At 42.7% G+C, this 17,950-nt stretch overlaps 1 protein-coding gene across 3 annotated transcripts in view; it reads left to right on the top strand.

Moving 5' to 3' along the window:
* BDNF (brain derived neurotrophic factor) overlaps positions 1 to 16,142 on the top strand; it is a 91,630-nt gene extending 75,488 nt beyond the window's left edge. For all 3 annotated transcript variants that reach the window (XM_088470473.1, XM_088470474.1, XM_088470475.1), the window contains exon 2: positions 14,706 to 16,142. In XM_088470473.1, the coding sequence (XP_088326599.1) occupies positions 14,706 to 15,473 (768 nt within the window). In that variant the 3' untranslated portion in view covers positions 15,474 to 16,142. The remainder of the gene's footprint in view (positions 1 to 14,705) is intronic.
* Positions 16,143 to 17,950: the final 1,808 nt, after the last annotated feature.

Genomic DNA, 17,950 nt, shown 5'->3' with positions numbered 1-17,950 from the left:
ATTTAACACACACAGTCTTTGCCAGTTCCTCACTCGCCATGATCATTAAACAAATTGATAATTGGGGTTTTACGGCCTAACAGTATTTTTTTTCTTCCCACTATTCTTTTTGTCTGACATTCTAATTTGTTATTCTGGTATAATTTTCATTTGTTGTGTAAACCATAATTACAATCCAGGGGTCACTGAGCAATCTGTTTCCATTGAAATTAACTGTTAGCATGCATGTGAAATATTTATTAGCCTTGATAGTAACATACAGCATCTTGTCTTTTGCATATTGTCATGGCAACGGCAGGCCAACTAACACTTTCCCTGCGGAAAGATGCTGATATTTAGATGGCCTACAGAAGGATGCTGATATTAAAAATATAAATAGGTCTTTTCTTGTATTTGAAAATGACGCATGTGATCTGTAGCTAAGTGAAACCATCCCCACAAACTTTTCAGAAGAGTTTATCCACAGCGGTGATGCAGTCGACAACCGTTTTCCGTCACACATTCCTGAAGACGATCTTTGTCCTAATATATTTGTTAGCGTGATTTTATCTCATATTTAAGAACACTGTCTATATAAGTTCTGGCAAACTTCAAGACCACTCTAAGAAAATAATATTGTGAGATCAGAATTGTTTGAACTTATAAATGAATTTCTCAAAAGATCTATGACGTTACACTGTCTATATAGTAAAAGTAAATAAACCATCTTTCGGATACAACATTTTTTTTACTTTGATGCTATGTAAGTTTCTATATGTTTTGGCAATATACTTTATTGAAGGGGCCTTATTAGGAGAAGAAGGGGTCCTTGTGCAGTCCCTGTCCGGGCCCTCTTCTCTATAGCCAGGAGCGCAAGTGAGCAGACTCTGACGCTGTAGTTTACTGCGCATGTGCAGATCGCCAGGGAAATAGGTACCAAACCATTTTTCCATCGATTTTGTGCAGCGCTGCTGTTGCCAGCACGGGACCAGAGAGGGAAGTATACTAAATGGGAACAGAGTGTGCAGAGTGGGCCCCCTTGGACCCAGGGGCCAGTGTTCACCACACACCCTACACCCATTATAGATAAGCCACTGTGCAGGATATATGGTGCCATTAATCACATCATCGCAACCCCACACCATGTTGTAACATTTTTCATCATGTGATCCTAATAAAATTTTAACATGGCTACCCCCATGAAGACATTGGGCCATACTAACCGACTTCCTATAAATCCTTTCCGGGAGCAGCCCTCCTGCAGGCCACTTCTGGGGGCGGGGCCGAACCGTTGACGAAATTATCCCTGCTTCTTTTTTTGTGAAAGTCTGCGCAAAGGGGGTGGGGCTAAATTACTCAAACCATGCCGTTTAGACCCACCCCCTCCTCACCGACCCGCAAATTCCCCATTAAATCTCCCCATCCTGCCCGCTTCAACAGGAAGTGGGCAGGATGCAGGAGATCTGCCTATACTTCCAGGGGAGCGGGGGACTACCTGAAAAATCGGGAGCCTCCTGAGACTTCCGGGAGTGTAGGCAATTATGCATTGGGCCTGAATCTGAGTCATAGGCAAACTGTGCATGCACCCTAGAACGTGATCACTGTCTGCTCCTGCACCAGGCCATGCATTCGCACAAGGACGGAGATTACAAGTGCGTATTGATCTGTCCTCTAACGCACCACTCTTTTTGTGAAGTGGGCGTTTCTATTTGGTAACTAAGCAGGGACCATGCGAACGCACAGAAGTGATCAAGGGCTCGCAATCCAGCTTCCGTGCTCGTTTGTCGTTTGTAGTGTGCGGTTGGATATGGGAAGCCTTGTGCACCCAGCATGGAGTGGGTGTAAGCCACGGCTGCGAATGGGAAAACAGTGGGTGGTATGATCTTTCGCTGGACAGGTATTCAGCATAGATGGGTGGATTCTTGTATTAGCATAAGGTAGCAAGCAGGCTGCCATGGGCCGGACGGGGAAGTGGCCGCCAATGCGTCCATGTCAGAATAAGCCCCATTGTCTTGTAGGTGATATTTAAATATGAAAAGCAATTAAAAGGCTATTTTCTATGCGGGTGATGTTTTTTTTCACTGACAGTTTATGAGAACATAAATTATTCATGACTTTTGTATTTTGATTTCTGTGGACCACGGAAAGTAATGTCACTTTGCTTGGCATGATCCTGTACAGTTCAAATAGAAGTTTAGATTCTTTCACAACTGGCCGCTGTTTTGTCCACTGCGCATGCATCTGGCTCGCACCGCGCTTGTGCAGCGATGGTCGTGCGACGGAGGTCATACTGTGGATTAGGTCACAGAGTGATTGACCGACAGCGACTGTTTGGGGGAGGTAAGGAGGGAGTGGCGATGAAAATGCAGGCGTGTCACAACCGTTTCGGGGGGCATGTCACAACCAGCCATTACGTCACTGGCCCCAGCGTCTTACTTGCATGGACATTCTGAGGGTTGCTCAGAGGTCCGATGGTGCGACTGATGTTTCTTATGTTCGTACGATGATGCGTCCGGCAGATCTGAGAAGCAAGCGGTGAACGTTTCTTTACATAAGACGGCGGCAGTAACATTTGAATAATTTCTTATATCTGCTGCATAAGAAGACGCAGCACCGACATCCTTTGCATCCACCTATGAGTCAGACCCAGAATTGCAGACAAACTGCATTTTTAGTGGTGTTGCGCAATGTCTGGCTGTATTTTACACTTGCGCTGCCCTTGGCTATCATAAATTATCTCGCCTTATGTATTAGTTACGTATCCACCAAACCTTGCATCAGGGCTGTCACTTGCTAAGTTAGCCTTCAGGTTACCTGGCCGTAAAAGTCTATAATGACTCCCGGCTATGAAGGCTATGAGTATATTCTATACATCATATAGTAGGTGTCTCGATCAGCTGAGATATATGATTTAATGGACTGAACATTGGTCCACAGGTTTTTTCAAAGCAGAGCTGCATCAATTGACCCTCCCCCAGATTTTAAGAGGCCCAACACTGCCCAGTTCTGCCCCTGGACACAAATGTCTCCTGAGGCACTTGTATTGTTCTACGGCAATAATAGAGAGTAAAATAGATCACATGACATTTTTAAATGTTTGCACTGACCTTGGGAATCCAATTTTCCAATGAACAAATTACTTCCTAAGTGACTGGGAGTGGGGACATGATTTAACAAGCCTCGTGAATTTGATACCACCGATTGTGTACATTAACGATGAATTATATTTTATCTTTAGTATGTTTATTTAGCTGTTGTAACATGTATTATGCTTTTCTTTTATGATTACAGTCTGTGTAATAGAAAACAGTGAAATACTATTTCTGACTTTATAAATATCTCTTCACTTCCATGTCTGAATATTTGAAATGCAAATACTCGGCCAGCTTGAGACCCATACTCCTTTACCTACTATAGTATAGTTATTATTTCTCTGTTTTATAATATTTAAAGGGCCTTATATTCTTCTCTTTCACTTAATGGATATATCAGTGTACTATGATGAATTAGTACTAGAATTAGTACTAGTACTAATAGCTCACAGCAAGCTCTCTTTTGGAGGGTCTATTCAAAACAGAAATGAACCTTTATTGAATATACAATTATATTAATTAATGACCTTACATTTGTGTACCCTCTGGGCTTGATTCATAGATACACGTAAGGTCAATGTCAGACGCAGTGGATCGATTTTTTGCTACTGTGCAGGTGCCAAAGCCTCAACAGCGGTCGCAGGGAGGATTTATTTGTAAAGTGAGTGACAGGTAGTCAGCATTGGGGAGAGGTAAAGGGTGTGTGGCTACAAATTTGCAGGCGCGTCAGGGCTGTTTTCTGGGCGTTCCCTAGTGAGCCTCTGCAAATTCGTATGCAGCTGGAGAGGCCCAGGCGCCTTAGGTGAGACACTTATTCTGAGACAGAATTGGCTTGCTCAGAGGTTCGATGTTTGACTGATGTTGCTGATGTTTTCGCATTTGTATGTAAACGGTGGTTGTGAAATGCCGGCGGTGGGTGTCTGTGTACGTAAGACGGCGGCTGAGTCATTACCATATTTTCCGTTACGTACGGGATTGCAGCAGCGACGGGCATTGTGTGCATCTCTGAATCTATAAGTTACACATAGGGACCTGTTCATTATGAAGCTCCCCTTTAATTAAGTTACCCATCCAACGAGAGTTATGGCGGTGGATATATAAGTAGGCTCTTGGAGTAATTCAGCATTGCTCCATTTGCGGGTGGGTCAGCTGCTCTGTAAATCAGCTGTCATGTGATCTCTAGCATTGCCACTTCATTCAAGACCAGTAGTGTAAGTGTGCATGTGTGAACAGAGGGCCTGATTCAGAGCCGGACGCTCTGACCAGAGCGTTCGCTCTGAATCAGTGCCCTCCTACCTAAAAATGGAGCGGCCTCCTGGCCACTCGCATAGCTGTGGGTGACCACCCACAGCATATGCGAGCGGCCAAAAAGATGGTCGCGATGGTCTTGACCATCGCGACCATCGGGCTTGCGACGAGACCCTGCGGTAGGGTCTCGGTGACCGCAAGCCCTGGAGTGATTTTGGCTCTATTAGAGCCAAAATCACTCCCACTGACATCACTAGTGATGTCAGTGGGGCCGGACCCAGACGGTAGGCGTTCCCATGGGAACGCCTCTGTCTGGCAGCCACGCCCCCGGCACGCCCACCAAAGGGGGCGTGCTGTCAGTCACCATCGACAGCACGCCCCCTTTGGTGCGAGACCCGGAGCGACAGCTTGGCTGTCGCTGTCCGGGTCTCGCACATGTGCCGTCGTGCGCATGCGCATTGGGGTAACATCGACCCGCTTGCGAGCGTCCTGCGCTCGCGAGCGGGTCTGAATGACCCCCAGAGATCACCAGATGGTGTTACCCTATATTAACCTATGAGCTAATAACTTGCTAAATCTTTCAGAGAGGGAGCGACACATGCACCGACTGAAGGCCACACATGCAGGGGAGCCGAGAGGGGGGGTGAGGGTACTAATTACCCGAGCCCGGGTCCGGCGCTGCCCCCCCTCTCTGTTACCTGTCAGCAGCCCAGCACACTCTGTATACTGTGCTGCAGTGGGACAAGTCTCCTCTCTTCTGTCTGTATGAGGGTGGGAGGGAGTGATCACACTGGTCCCCCCCCTGGATTTGTCCCTGGCTAAGGGGTTCACAGCGCCCCCCAACCCCCCCAACTCAGCAAACAAAATAGTTTTTTTTCTTTAAGGGGGGTTTCCAGCTCTTCGCCAGGCCAAGCTCATATTCATGTTCACTTTGCAAATGTACTTGGTAAATATTTATCACATCCACATTAAAGATGCGGAATGTGATAAATATGCCTCTAAATGTCTAATTCTTTCTGCACCGACTTTATCCGGTTATACTAACATGGCGTTCGTGTACTTGGCTGCCGTCCCATCCATCATGTGCCACAGGACAGTTTTGCAAAACGTCAAACTTGGACATAACATAGTTCCCTAGAGAGAATCTGAGCATATTATTACAAGCTGTGACATATTTTGTGTGTATAAATAATGAGAATAGATCACATCCTCTTATGATAAGGTGGCTAAAGGGCATTTACGTATATGCTATAAAAGGAACTGAAATATACACAACCGTTTTATGGCTAATTGAGTTTAATATGCTTTCCTAACATCTTTAGATATCTTCCGTTACAATGCTCGGTTCCAACCATGCAATTCCATAGAACGGTTTATATATATATATATATATATATATATATATATATGTATATATATGAATCTAGCCATACCTCCTGAGGCCTATTCAGAAGAAATGACAGTGTAAACTGTATTTATGTTTTTATTAATTTTTTTATTGTTCTGTTGTTAACTGGAAAACTAACAACAAACTTAAAATAAAAATTAGTGACTACTGCAGAAAATAAACGACAAGCTTGGCAGGGGCATAGTAAATAATTTCCCCAATATAGTGAACTACGTTTGCATTGAAACGCGTAAAGTGAATGTAAAAAAATAGTGTTAATGATTGTGAATAGTATATGGTGTCTTTTTTGTTAATGCTCGTTATTTTAATACAAGTTAAAAATTAGCAGATTGTGAAAATATAGTTATATCCTTCTGAAATAATCTGGTTTAAACTTTAGGTGTCTAGACGTGGGCAGGAACACCCAATACCATGCCTAAGTAGACAGATGACCCGCAACGTCTGAGAAATTCCCAAAAGAATGTATGATCTCCCAGATTCCCAAGAGAGTCTGACAGTCCTGCTCTTACCAGGACAGAGTGAGAACCATTGGGTGGTACCCACCATGATGATGCATTTTGTGTCACCAGCCTCCGCCCAATGTGGCATGATGACATGATTTATATTATTGCACTACAGTGGGTGGAGGATGATGATTTGCATTGCTTTTTTTAGTTTAACCCACTCCCAACTTCCTTTCCGCCAAGTATGTGCCCAAGTGATGTCACCAGTTTCTAGTAAACTGAGAGACTAAGGGAAAGATGTATCAAGCCATAGGGGGAGATGTATGAAACCATTGAGAGAGATAAAATGGAAAGGCGCCCATTACAACCAATCAGCTTCTGTTATTTCGTAGGCTGTGCTAGATAAATGACAAACGCTGATTGGTTGCTGTGGGAAACTGTTCCCCTTAGGAGAGTTAAGCTGGATACACAACCAGCAGATACAGTATATCTGCACATGATGTTTGTTCATACACACTGAACAACCTTCAACTTCCATCTATCCGCGGGTCCCGCTGGCCAGGTGTCTTGCTACGACCCCCTCCTCGTGGCTGTTGCTGCATGTGTATGGGCGGTCGGTTGATTGGCCGTACACACAGCACGATGGATAGATATACAGTATCTGCTATCAACTGTGCAGCACAGCCAACGCGATATGACGGTGTTCACACATATCATTGGTACACACTGGCCAACGGGCATACAATATATTGGCCAATCAATTGATTTACCAGTGTCATTTCAAAGACTGTACTAGGTAAATGACTGTTAGAAGCTAGGTGATTGCTTTGGGAAACTACTCCACTGTATTGCTGGGTAACAGAGGCGGCTCCAGAGGTGGGGCTGCGGCACAGTCCAAAATTCAAATAGGGGAGCCACACCAACTGCCCCTCGAAACACTGCCAAATATAGCTGGCTGGGACTCACTGGCAGTTGGTGTGGCTCCCCTATATGAATTTTGGACTGTGCCGCAGCCCCACCTCTGGAGCCGCCTCTGTTACCCAGCAATACAGTGGAGTAGTTTCCCAAAGCAATCACCTAGCTTCTAACAGTCATTTACCTAGTACAGTCTTTGAAATGACAGAAGCTGATGGGTTATTCCATTTTATCTCTCTCCAAGGGGGAGATGTACCAAACCTTGGAGAGAGGTTAAGTGGAGATACAAAAAGAGTACCAACCAATCAGCTTCTAACTGTCATTTTCCAAGCACAGCCTGGACAATGACAGCTAGAAGCTGATTGGTTGGTACTTTATCTCTCTCCAAATGCTGCCCCTCAAAGTTTCATACATCTCCCCCCCCAAAAAAAATAAACTTGATACTTCTCCCCTTAAATATGGATTCTGCTTAAAAATGGCTACCTCACCTATAATTATTGCTGTTGATTTGTAAGGTACCACTGTGTGAAGGCCCGGGTCCACTTTAATTAGTCCATATACAACCTAGCAAGTATAAGCTGAAATAGGTTAACATTAGCAAGTCTGGACCAAGATTTCCTGTGTGCAGGCTTTTAACCCTGCATCTGCTGGTTTTGTTTCAGTGGTGTATGTACTGGGAGCATGTGAATGCCTGAAGCATCAACATATATACAGAAAACCGATGGCTATATTTACACCATATTATGTCTAGGTCAGCGCTTGCATTTTATTTGAGAGACTGAAAAAGATTTTGTCTTTTTTTAACTTTTTCCATTATAGTTTTTTTATTTTTGGGGGGGTTAATGAGTTTTTCAATAGTTGCCAAGTATAATTCTTTTAGTAGACAGAGTTGGACTGTGAAGCTTGAGCTTATATGACGCTCATTCACTTATAGTATGTACCACGTATCCATCCTAATGGACCAGGCCCTAATAAAGTAACTAGGATGAGGAGACCTATTTTTTTTTTCCCTCCTGTCTACTGCGGACACTCAGTTTGCATAACTATAATCCATGTCTCTGTTCTCGCTGTCCCTGGCAGTGTTACTGAGGTGTAAGGCGTTCCACGCATGTTTTTCATATTTGGAAGGATAAAAATATCCCCAGCTCACCAGCATTACATCAGTGAGTCAGTGATGCAGTCACTCTAAACCAGTGTAAGATGTTGAGGAAAAAAATGTGACTCTACAGACTTTAAAAACAAGGAGCTCTCTCAGAGTCTGTTTGGGCACTTTTGTCCGGCTCTTTTCTTTAGATATCTGATTCACTGCTCCTGATCTCAGTTTAGAAACAAGCCTCTTGAAATAAAGCAGAATTACCATCTCTAACAAAGAGGGGTGAAGCACCGTCCTATTAGGCCGCCCCCCTGGCTATTGCTCACGCAAAATGGAGGCATTGTTCCTCGGACAGTGAACGCACGTTGTGCAGTCAATAATACACCCACGCTGTGATATCTTCTCTCTATAATAAGCAGTTTGTTTCAATTAAAATCCAGTCGCTGATTAGTATATATATATATATATATATATATTTTTTTTTTGCTGATGGTTATCAGCAGCATGTGCGTTACAATAAAACCTTCTTAAAGCTGCATTACCACCTAATAACAGATTTCACTAGAGGGCATCTCCCCTCTGAGGGAGTCTTATAGACTTGTCCAAAATCAAGGAGGTAAGTGTGAGCTAGAGGACCAATTACAAGCTGCAGTAAAAAAAAAAAAAAAAAAGGGTCCTACCTCTCACCCTCCATCCCTCTCACCTTTTAACGTCATTGAATTAAGTTGATTTGCCCATTCTGTGTTACAGAACAGGCCGGGCCCTGGGGAAACTAGCTACATGTAATAGTGCCCAGGGCTCTTGCTAGAAGCACCTTAGTTAAATGTCTTATCTAGATGGTAATACAGCTTTAAAACAGACACATATTTCTGCTATAAAAGAGCATTCATTGCCTTGCAAAAACAAAATAGGAGGATTGTGGGCGGAGACATGGAAATCATTCCATTATATGTTGCCTTTTAGATAGTTTTACCCTCCGATACTCAGGGGTTCAGAGAAGGGGTTGAGCGGGTACTAATTACCCGGGCTTGTCAGCAGCAGTCTCCCCTGCCTGTGGGGGGAAGCCATCACAGTGATCGTGCCCCTTCCTGGATTTGCGCTGAGCTGAGGGTCTCACAGCATCTCCCTCCCACTCATGCAGCAAAAAGTTTTCAATTAGTTTTGTGGGTTTTTTTGTAAAGAATTGTGGCCACGCCTCACCCACGTAATCCATTCCCCCGTCCCCCAGGGTCCAGGCCAACTCTGTACGGCCCTGCCGATACCAGTGGTTAAATACACAAATATAGCAGATATGTACAGAACAAACTCTGGGGTCTAGTTACTAAGCTGTGTTAGGAGACAGAGTGATAAGTAATAAGTCTGTGATAAGTGCCAGCCAATCAGCTCCCAACTGCCATCTCACAGGCTGTGTTTGAAAAATGACAATTGGGAGCTGATTGGCTGGCACCTTATCACTTTTCACTCTGTCTCCTAACACAGCTTAGTAACTAGACCCCTGTATATCCAACTTGGATAGATCTGTTTGATCTTGGGAATTGTAGCGAATCAAAACCTTGTATATGAACAGTGATTTGCACGTCTCCTCACACAATTCCTTAAGTTCGGCGTTCTGTTCTGTGAGGTAATCCTTATTTATAGCAGAGGTATGTGACTGCAAATTTAGAAATGCTTTCACTGTACTTTATTTATTACAATGGAGGGCTTACTGGCTCCTTATTTTGGGCCACTACACCATAACCTTAATGACTGATTATGTGCAGCATGTCCAGAATTTTGTAAGGATTAAAGGAAATGTCCAGTGTCCACACAAAAATACATTATCAGTCACCAGCTCCAGTCTCTCCCTAACAAGCAGAACTGTGGCAGTCTCATACCAGAAATAATAACTCCTGCCTACACTGCAACAACATACATAGCTTTTCCCTGTGTCCACAACAGGTGGGAGAGGAGACGGAAATGGTCAGTGTCTCAGTTTCTACCACAGGCACTGAGTGTACAGATCCCTGGCTGTAGTCCCCAAAACTAGAGCTGTTTATTCCTCAAATATCAAGAAGAGTTATGGTGTAGTTCTAGTGAAGGCAAGTATCCTTAGCTATGGGGGTCCCTGGAATTGTGGTTAGGGGAAGAGGAATTGTGGAAGGGGCCATGATCAAAGCAGGTAATCAAATGGTGCTGTAAGAAACAGAAGTGTTATAAGAAAACATTTTATAAAAAAAACATGATAATAATAATAATAATAATCTAATACTGTAATATACATGGTGCACACAGAAACCAGAGATGGAATAGAAATATAGTAGGAAAGAATTAGGCCGGCTACACACTTGGCCAATATCGGCACTATTTATCGTATCAGCACGACAAGTGTGTAAGCACTATTGCGTGTTGCACGGCCAGCAGGAAGATATCGCATGCAAGTAGGTGCCAATCTTCTAGTGTATACGGCCAACTGGATAACCAGACCATATGTCGGTCTGATTTGGCCAGTGTTGACGTCATATGTTGCCAGTGATTGTTTTAATGTGTATGGGAGCAGCGATACATCGTATACGATCAAACGATACAATATATCATTCGGTCGTATGCGATATTGGACAGTGTGTACGCTCAATATCGTATGTTCTGGCCTCAAGGGAAATTGGATGTGTACCCACCCTTAGGGATGGCCATCAAATGGTTCACCAGCGATAGTCTCCACTGATGGTGCCTTTTAGTACTTTACATCGATGGCAGGAAACCACTGACAGAAAACCATTGATGGTTTAAACTGTGAGTCAGTAGAATGTGACAGGCCAATAACAGAAGGGCAGAGCTAAACAGGATAATGGGGACAGAGTCAATTGCTGTGAGCCAAAACAAAAACATTGCAACATCTCTGCCATCGATGGCGGAGAAATATTGGATCTATGCCATCGATGGTTCATCCCTGATAAAATGCTAATGCTTATTTTAGCCATTAGTCTCTATTTCCGCTTCTATAGCAGTTGTTTTTTTGGATGGGATGGGGGGGAGATGTCAGGGTACAATATAATATGTCACAAACTGTAAATCGGGAATGCTGCGAGCTATGAGATTCGTTTGAATGTGAAATACATGACAAAGTGGGAAGAGGAAAGATTATAACACATACCTTGCACCAGGGTCCATGGGGCTGTTAGCTACACCTCTGCTTATTTGCAAACTAGCCTATACAGCTACGACATACTAAACCTTTATTTTACAGTGCAGTTTACTTGGGCTCTTTTTTCTATTGTCTGCCTTGCATAAAAGATTCAACAATAGGAAAAGTGCTGGAGAATTCTCACATTCCACTATAAGGTTCATGAAAGTAGATTTCTGAATGTGTTACTACAGCTTCGCTGCAGTTGCCTAGTAACATTTCCCACAATGCCCTTACAATGCTTTTTACAGAATAGAAGAGATCATTAAAAATTAAATCTCTATACTGCTTCTGACATGTAGCATTTGCTCCAGAAAGCTCTTAGGTTATCTCTTCCTGGTTCTAAATCCTATGACAAATATTTGTGCAGGATTCACTCTCTCACAAGAATAGGAAACAAAAAGATATTCTGTAAACTGAGCTAGGGATATCATAATTATCAGTGCAGGAGGTTTTTCCTCAATAAAGACAATGTATCATCTTGTAGAAGGTTAGTAAGTAAACAGGAGATAATGGAATCAGGATTTGCTGTGTATGAATCAATAGAAATGGTCATGTAACAGAAGTGTGTGTCATCTTTTTAGGCTTGGATACATCACGACTCACATAATTTCCTCGAATGTGGAAAGCAATGATAGGTCGCCAAACGCAATACATTGTGAGTGTGTGGGGAAGGGGAGAACCAGCTATTCAATATATATTTTTAAAATTGACAAATCGCAAAAGGAAATCCAAACGTTTTAACAACATGTACACTGTCGATAACAGTAAATCCACTTTATTTGGATTATGTTGCATAATTAAGGCTCCAGCAAATAGTTGGAACTACAAACATAAGCTAACTGGAAATGTGCGTAGACCCCCGTGTTTTGGTTTTGGCTAAACCACCCTCAAATGTTATGGTTTTACCAAAACCACCCACAAGTGTTTTGGTTTGGTTTCTGTTTTGGATTTCTTTAAAATTGGTAAAAACAGCTAAAATCATGTCATTTGGACCTGTTTCCGAAACCCGAGATCCGTTTTTTTAGATCCAAGATTTGAACTTATGGGTAGACCTGACCCAGGACTTGGTTCTACTCAGAATCCCAAAGTTTGGGTGTGTTCGGTTTTCAGCAAAACCATATCGCTCACCTCTACAACTCACCACATACAATGCAATAGAAAATAGATTAAATGAGATAGAAATTAGAAAAAAGGGCAAATTTTGATCATCCAGAATAATTATTTGGAGGACCACATAGTGTGATTGTGTCCACTTTGATTGAACTGTATGTAACCGGTCGGCCGGATCGGTCGATGTGTGCTAGTATATTTGTTAAGCTCACCTAGCTAATGTGACTTTAGCGTAGACTTTGGTTATCTTGGATGTATTGTGAATTGTACAGTTTCAGGTGATTATTATACAGTAAACTCGAGCATTGCAACATTACTTTGATACTTCCTTCTGTCTACTGCAGGGCCCGTCCTCAGCTCTTGTTCTAATACATCTCTTCTCCTTGAATATAATCACCACTTGTGCCGTATTAGTATTTATTATATTTGTTATGTAAAGATGCATGACTGACCAGATATTGCAATATTATAGGCAAAAGATGAATCTTTCAAAGCATTGTTGCTAATTAAAAGTCCTATCATTAGGGACAAGAGTGGAAGTTATTGTTTTTTATAACTATTTTTTTTTGTATTCTTAACACTTTTTCTGTTACTTCTGTGTAAACCACTAACATCTCTTCCCATTCTGCTTACAAATAAAGGTGGTATGAGAGTACATGTATCTTGTGTTCACTATATTACAGTATGCCCATATGTTGTTGATTTCATTTACTACATCTGCTAGTTATATGTAAGTCTTTCAGGTTGTTATTTAAAAAATACATACTTGTATAAGGCTAAGCATATAACTCTTTGTGGCAAATCTTTGTAAACAAAATATACTTTCGAATAAAATTTAGTTGGAATCTTTAAAGAGGCATTTAGGTGTGTGTGCAATAAATAAATATATAATACTAGTATTTTTTACCCATCATACAGCGGGTCACTAGTTATCGTGACATGTGTGTCGTCGTCCCCCTAATTTCTGTCCACTTCACCTCCCGTCTCCATATATCTTACCTGTCCCCCTTTCCTCCGTTTCTCATCTCTGTACCCCAAACTACCCTCTGATTGTCATCTCTATCCTCCTACCTCCCCCTCTTCATCTCTTATCTGTTCTTCTCACCCCCATCTCTATGTCTCACATCTATCCCCCTCACATCTCTGCCCCTCACACTTCCTCGCATCTCTGTACCCCTCACCCCCATCTCCCTATATCTTATCTGACCCCCTTACTGCTCTGTTTCTCTTCTCTGTACCCCAAACTCCCCTCTGATTGTCATCTCTATCCTCCTACCCCCCCTTCATCTCTTATCTGTTCTCCTCACCCTCATCTGTCTCTCACATCTATCCCCCTCACATCTCTGCTCCTCACTTTTTCTCATCTATCATCTCTGTAGCCCTCACCCCCATCTCCCTATTTCTTATCTGACCACCTTACTGTCTGTTTCTCATCTCTGTACCCCCACCTCTGATTGTTATCTCTATCCTCCTACCTCCCCATCTCTTCATCTCTTATCTGTTGTCCTCACCCCAATCTCTCTGTCTCTCACCTATATCACCCTCGCATCTCTGAGCCCCTCATTTCCTTTCATCTCTGTCCCCCTCACCCACTTCTTCCTCTCACCTTTGTCCCCCTCACATCTCTGCTCCCTCACTTCCTCTCATTTCTGTTCCCCTCATCCGCCCCACCATCACCCTCTCTCTCAGTGGGTCAGTCTAAAATACTAAGAATATCTACCTCCCCATCTCACCATCTCTTATCTGTTGTCCTCACCCCCATCTCTCTGTCTCTCACATCTACCCCCTCACATCTCTGTCCCCCTCACTTCCTCTCATCTCTGTAGCCCTCACCCCCGTCTCCCTATATTTTATCTGACCCCCTTACCACCCTGTTTCTCATCTCTGTACCCCCACCTCTGATTGTCATCTCTATCCTCCTACCTCCCCATCTCTTCATCTCTTATCTGTTGTCCTCACCCCAATCTCTCTGTCTCTCACCTATATCACCCTCGCATCTCTGAGCCCCTCATTTCCTTTCATCTCTGTCCCCCTCACCCACTTCTTCCTCTCACCTTTGTCCCCCTCACATCTCTGCTCCCTCACTTCCTCTCATTTCTGTTCCCCTCATCCGCCCCACCATCACCCTCTCTCTCAGTGGGTCAGTCTAAAATACTAAGAATATCTACTGCTGATTATTTGAGCCAGTGGCTCACCAAACTCTGTCTGCTCAACCTCTAATGCCTTTGTATTTCTGTCTTTTTCTCCTCTGCAGTTCCATCAGGTGAGAAGAGTAATGACCATCCTTTTCCTTACTATGGTTATTTCATACTTCAGTTGCATGAAAGCTGCCCCCATGAAAGAAGCCAGTGTCAGAGGACAAAGTGGCCTGGCATATCCGGGTCTTCGGACCCACGGTACTCTGGAGAGCATAGGCGGGCCAGTAAGCGGTTCAAGAGGCGGAGGACTTCCATCCCTAACAGATACCTTTGAACATGTCATAGAGGAACTCCTAGAAGAGGAACAAAACATAAGGCAGAGTGAGGAGAACAAGGATTCCGATATGTATTCATCAAGAGTTATGCTGAGCACTCAAGTGCCTTTGGAGCCCCCTTTGCTTTTCCTTCTCGAGGAGTACAAAAACTACCTGGATGCTGCAAACATGTCCATGAGGGTGCGACGCCACTCAGACCCAGCCCGACGTGGGGAACTGAGCGTGTGTGACAGTATTAGTGAGTGGGTGACTGCGGCGGACAAGAAAACTGCAGTGGACATGGCGGGACAAACAGTTACTGTTCTCGAAAAAGTCCCAGTACCCAAGGGTCAACTGAAACAATATTTCTATGAGACCAAATGCAATCCTATGGGCTACATGAAGGAAGGTTGCAGGGGCATCGACAAGAGGTACTGGAACTCGCAATGCCGAACTACCCAATCTTATGTGCGCGCTCTCACTATGGATAGCAAAAAAAAAGTTGGTTGGCGCTTTATAAGGATAGACACTTCTTGTGTATGTACACTGACCATTAAAAGAGGAAGATAGTGAATTTATCTTGTATAGATTATATTGAGATGAAAATTATCTATTTGTATATATACATAACAGGGTAAATTATTCAGTAAAAAAAATAATTTTATGGACTGCATGTATAAATGAAGTTTATACAGTACCGTGGTTCTACAAATCTATTTATTGAACATATCCATAACCTAAGGGAAAACAGAGTCCTCCGCGCACAATGTAGCCTGTATTCTGCTGGAGGGGCTAGGTCCCCATTGCTGTGCAATTCTTCCTTGGCCCCTCCAGCAGTACATGGGTTAAGAAATAAGCCTGCATTTACGTTCCTCAATAACATTGTGGTTTTTTGATGTTGCCAAGAATTGAAAACATAAAAAAAATTATAAACAAGCGTGCATGCTGCTTCAATTGTGAATTGATAACACTCTGTCTTCATCCAGGCAAAAGGAAAAAAAAAATATTCGAACCAAAACATTCTGTTTACACTTTAGACAGTATCTTTATTCATGTCGGTATTATAACTGTTTACTGCTTTAAACTTCTGATAGCGTTGGAATTAAACAATGTCAAGGTGCTGTTGTTATAGCTCTACTGTTTAATTTTTAATTTTTTGTGTTTTTTTTTTTTATTTTAATTCCTGAAAAAGTTGCAAAGAGCTTTGTTATGAATACGTGTTCTAGCTGGAAAAAAAAGCAGACCTATATTTAATTTTTTGTATGTTGTGAAGGTGTTTGCAAACTCGAATCAGACTACTGATCAAAAAAATAAATAAAAAAAAAGTTAAGGCAATTAAAAAAAAAAAGAAAAAAAATATCAATGTTCATGTTAAACGTTTTCGACCTGCTTTCGAAAAGTACTTCTATTTCTCAGATTGAAAAGAGGACATGTTTTTTTTTCTCTCTTTCTAACAAGCTTTTGTGTGCTGCAATACCGCTGTGTATGCTATTCCGAATTTATTGCAAGATTGGTGAATTTCTGGAGACTCATAGCAAAGGAAGCTGCAGATTAGAGTAAACGGGAACGTTAAATATCTTGTGACGATGAACAGAATAATCAAGGGATCTGTTGACATTTGCATTACAAATGCTGCCTGGATGTTGTTTATCTAAGCACTTTTGGCCAAGGTAACATTGTCCCTCTTAATGCTAATAGGCAAACAAATCAGATGTGTAGCAGTCACCAGGTTTCTAGGGAAAGAAACAAAAAATTTGGATGTTGTGATGCGTGCAGGACACTATAGAGCCGAGAAAAAAAAAATCAGACATGTTGCTTAAGACAACACATCAATATAGAACAACTAAATGCACATTCAAGACATGAACTCATTTGGGTATATTTATTAAAGTGCGGGTTTTTAGAAGACCCAATCAGATTTTACCTATTATCTTCTAGAAAGTGCTAGATAAATGATAAGTGGAATCTGATTGGTTGCTATGGACAACAACTCCACTTTAGTAAATATACCCCCATATAGTAGTACAATTTTATAAGAACTTTTAAAAAATGATGTATCCCGTGATTACAGAGAAAGTAGCCACTTTGTTTGTTGTTTCTAGTGATATAATAGGAGAAATATTGGTCCAGCACACAAGAATGCCACCTTAGGTTTCCGTAGGGAACATTTACACTTTAACAAGGGCCTTGTACGTGAAAATTTAACTCCCAACTGTCACTATTTTAGTGTGATAGTCAAGGTTAGTTGTGCGTGCAATTTCAATGGGGCACACAAAGAAAGAGACGGGGCGTCGTCAGAACACAGTGGGTGAGAATAGGTGGATTGGAGAGTGATTTGAGTCTCAATTTTGCTTGGATACATGTTATGAGCAGGGGCATGACCTGCAAGGGATGTACTGCCATGCATGCCCCGGTGATGGTGTGACCACGCCACCTTCAGCCATGTACAGAGAGCCTTAATATTCATAACCGGAACTGGCCACGACCCCACAAACTTGGCCATGCCCCATAAGTATCGGGGTCAGAAACATCTCTTTGTAGTCCCTAATTCTGAGGTATGCTAACCAAAAAACAGCCATTATTTGCAAATCACCAGGGCCCAGATTAAAATGGTGTCCAATTTTTATTTAATGAAATTGCAATTCCAGTTATGTAATGATCCAATGAAATATATACTAAATATATAATTCATAACGGAATTGGCATATAATGCCACTGGATGAAATGCAGACGTCGAAAGCTCTAACGCTCTACATCCCAACTGGGGCTGGTAAGTACTGTAGCCCATTCCTGTCACCCCCCTAACCCCAACCCTCCCTTAGTGGTGCCTAACTATAAACCTCCTCCAGTAGTGCCTAACCCTAACCCCCTTTCCCACACCCTAAACCCAACCCGGCGGGATGCCTAACCCTCACCTCCCCTGGTGGTGCCTAACCCTAAACCCCCCTTTCCCTAGCCTGACCCTAACTCTCTCCAGGGGGTGGCTAACCCAAACTCCCTCTGGGGGTCCCTAAACCTAAGCCTTCCCCCGCAGCTAACACCTTACA

The sequence above is a fragment of the Taudactylus pleione genome, unplaced genomic scaffold, assembly GCF_031769625.1.
Source record: "Taudactylus pleione unplaced genomic scaffold, aTauple2 ptg000100l, whole genome shotgun sequence".
Lineage (NCBI taxonomy): Eukaryota > Metazoa > Chordata > Amphibia > Anura > Myobatrachidae > Taudactylus > Taudactylus pleione.
The sequence above is the reverse complement of the archived record's forward strand: the minus strand, read 5'-3'. Positions and strand labels throughout refer to the sequence as shown.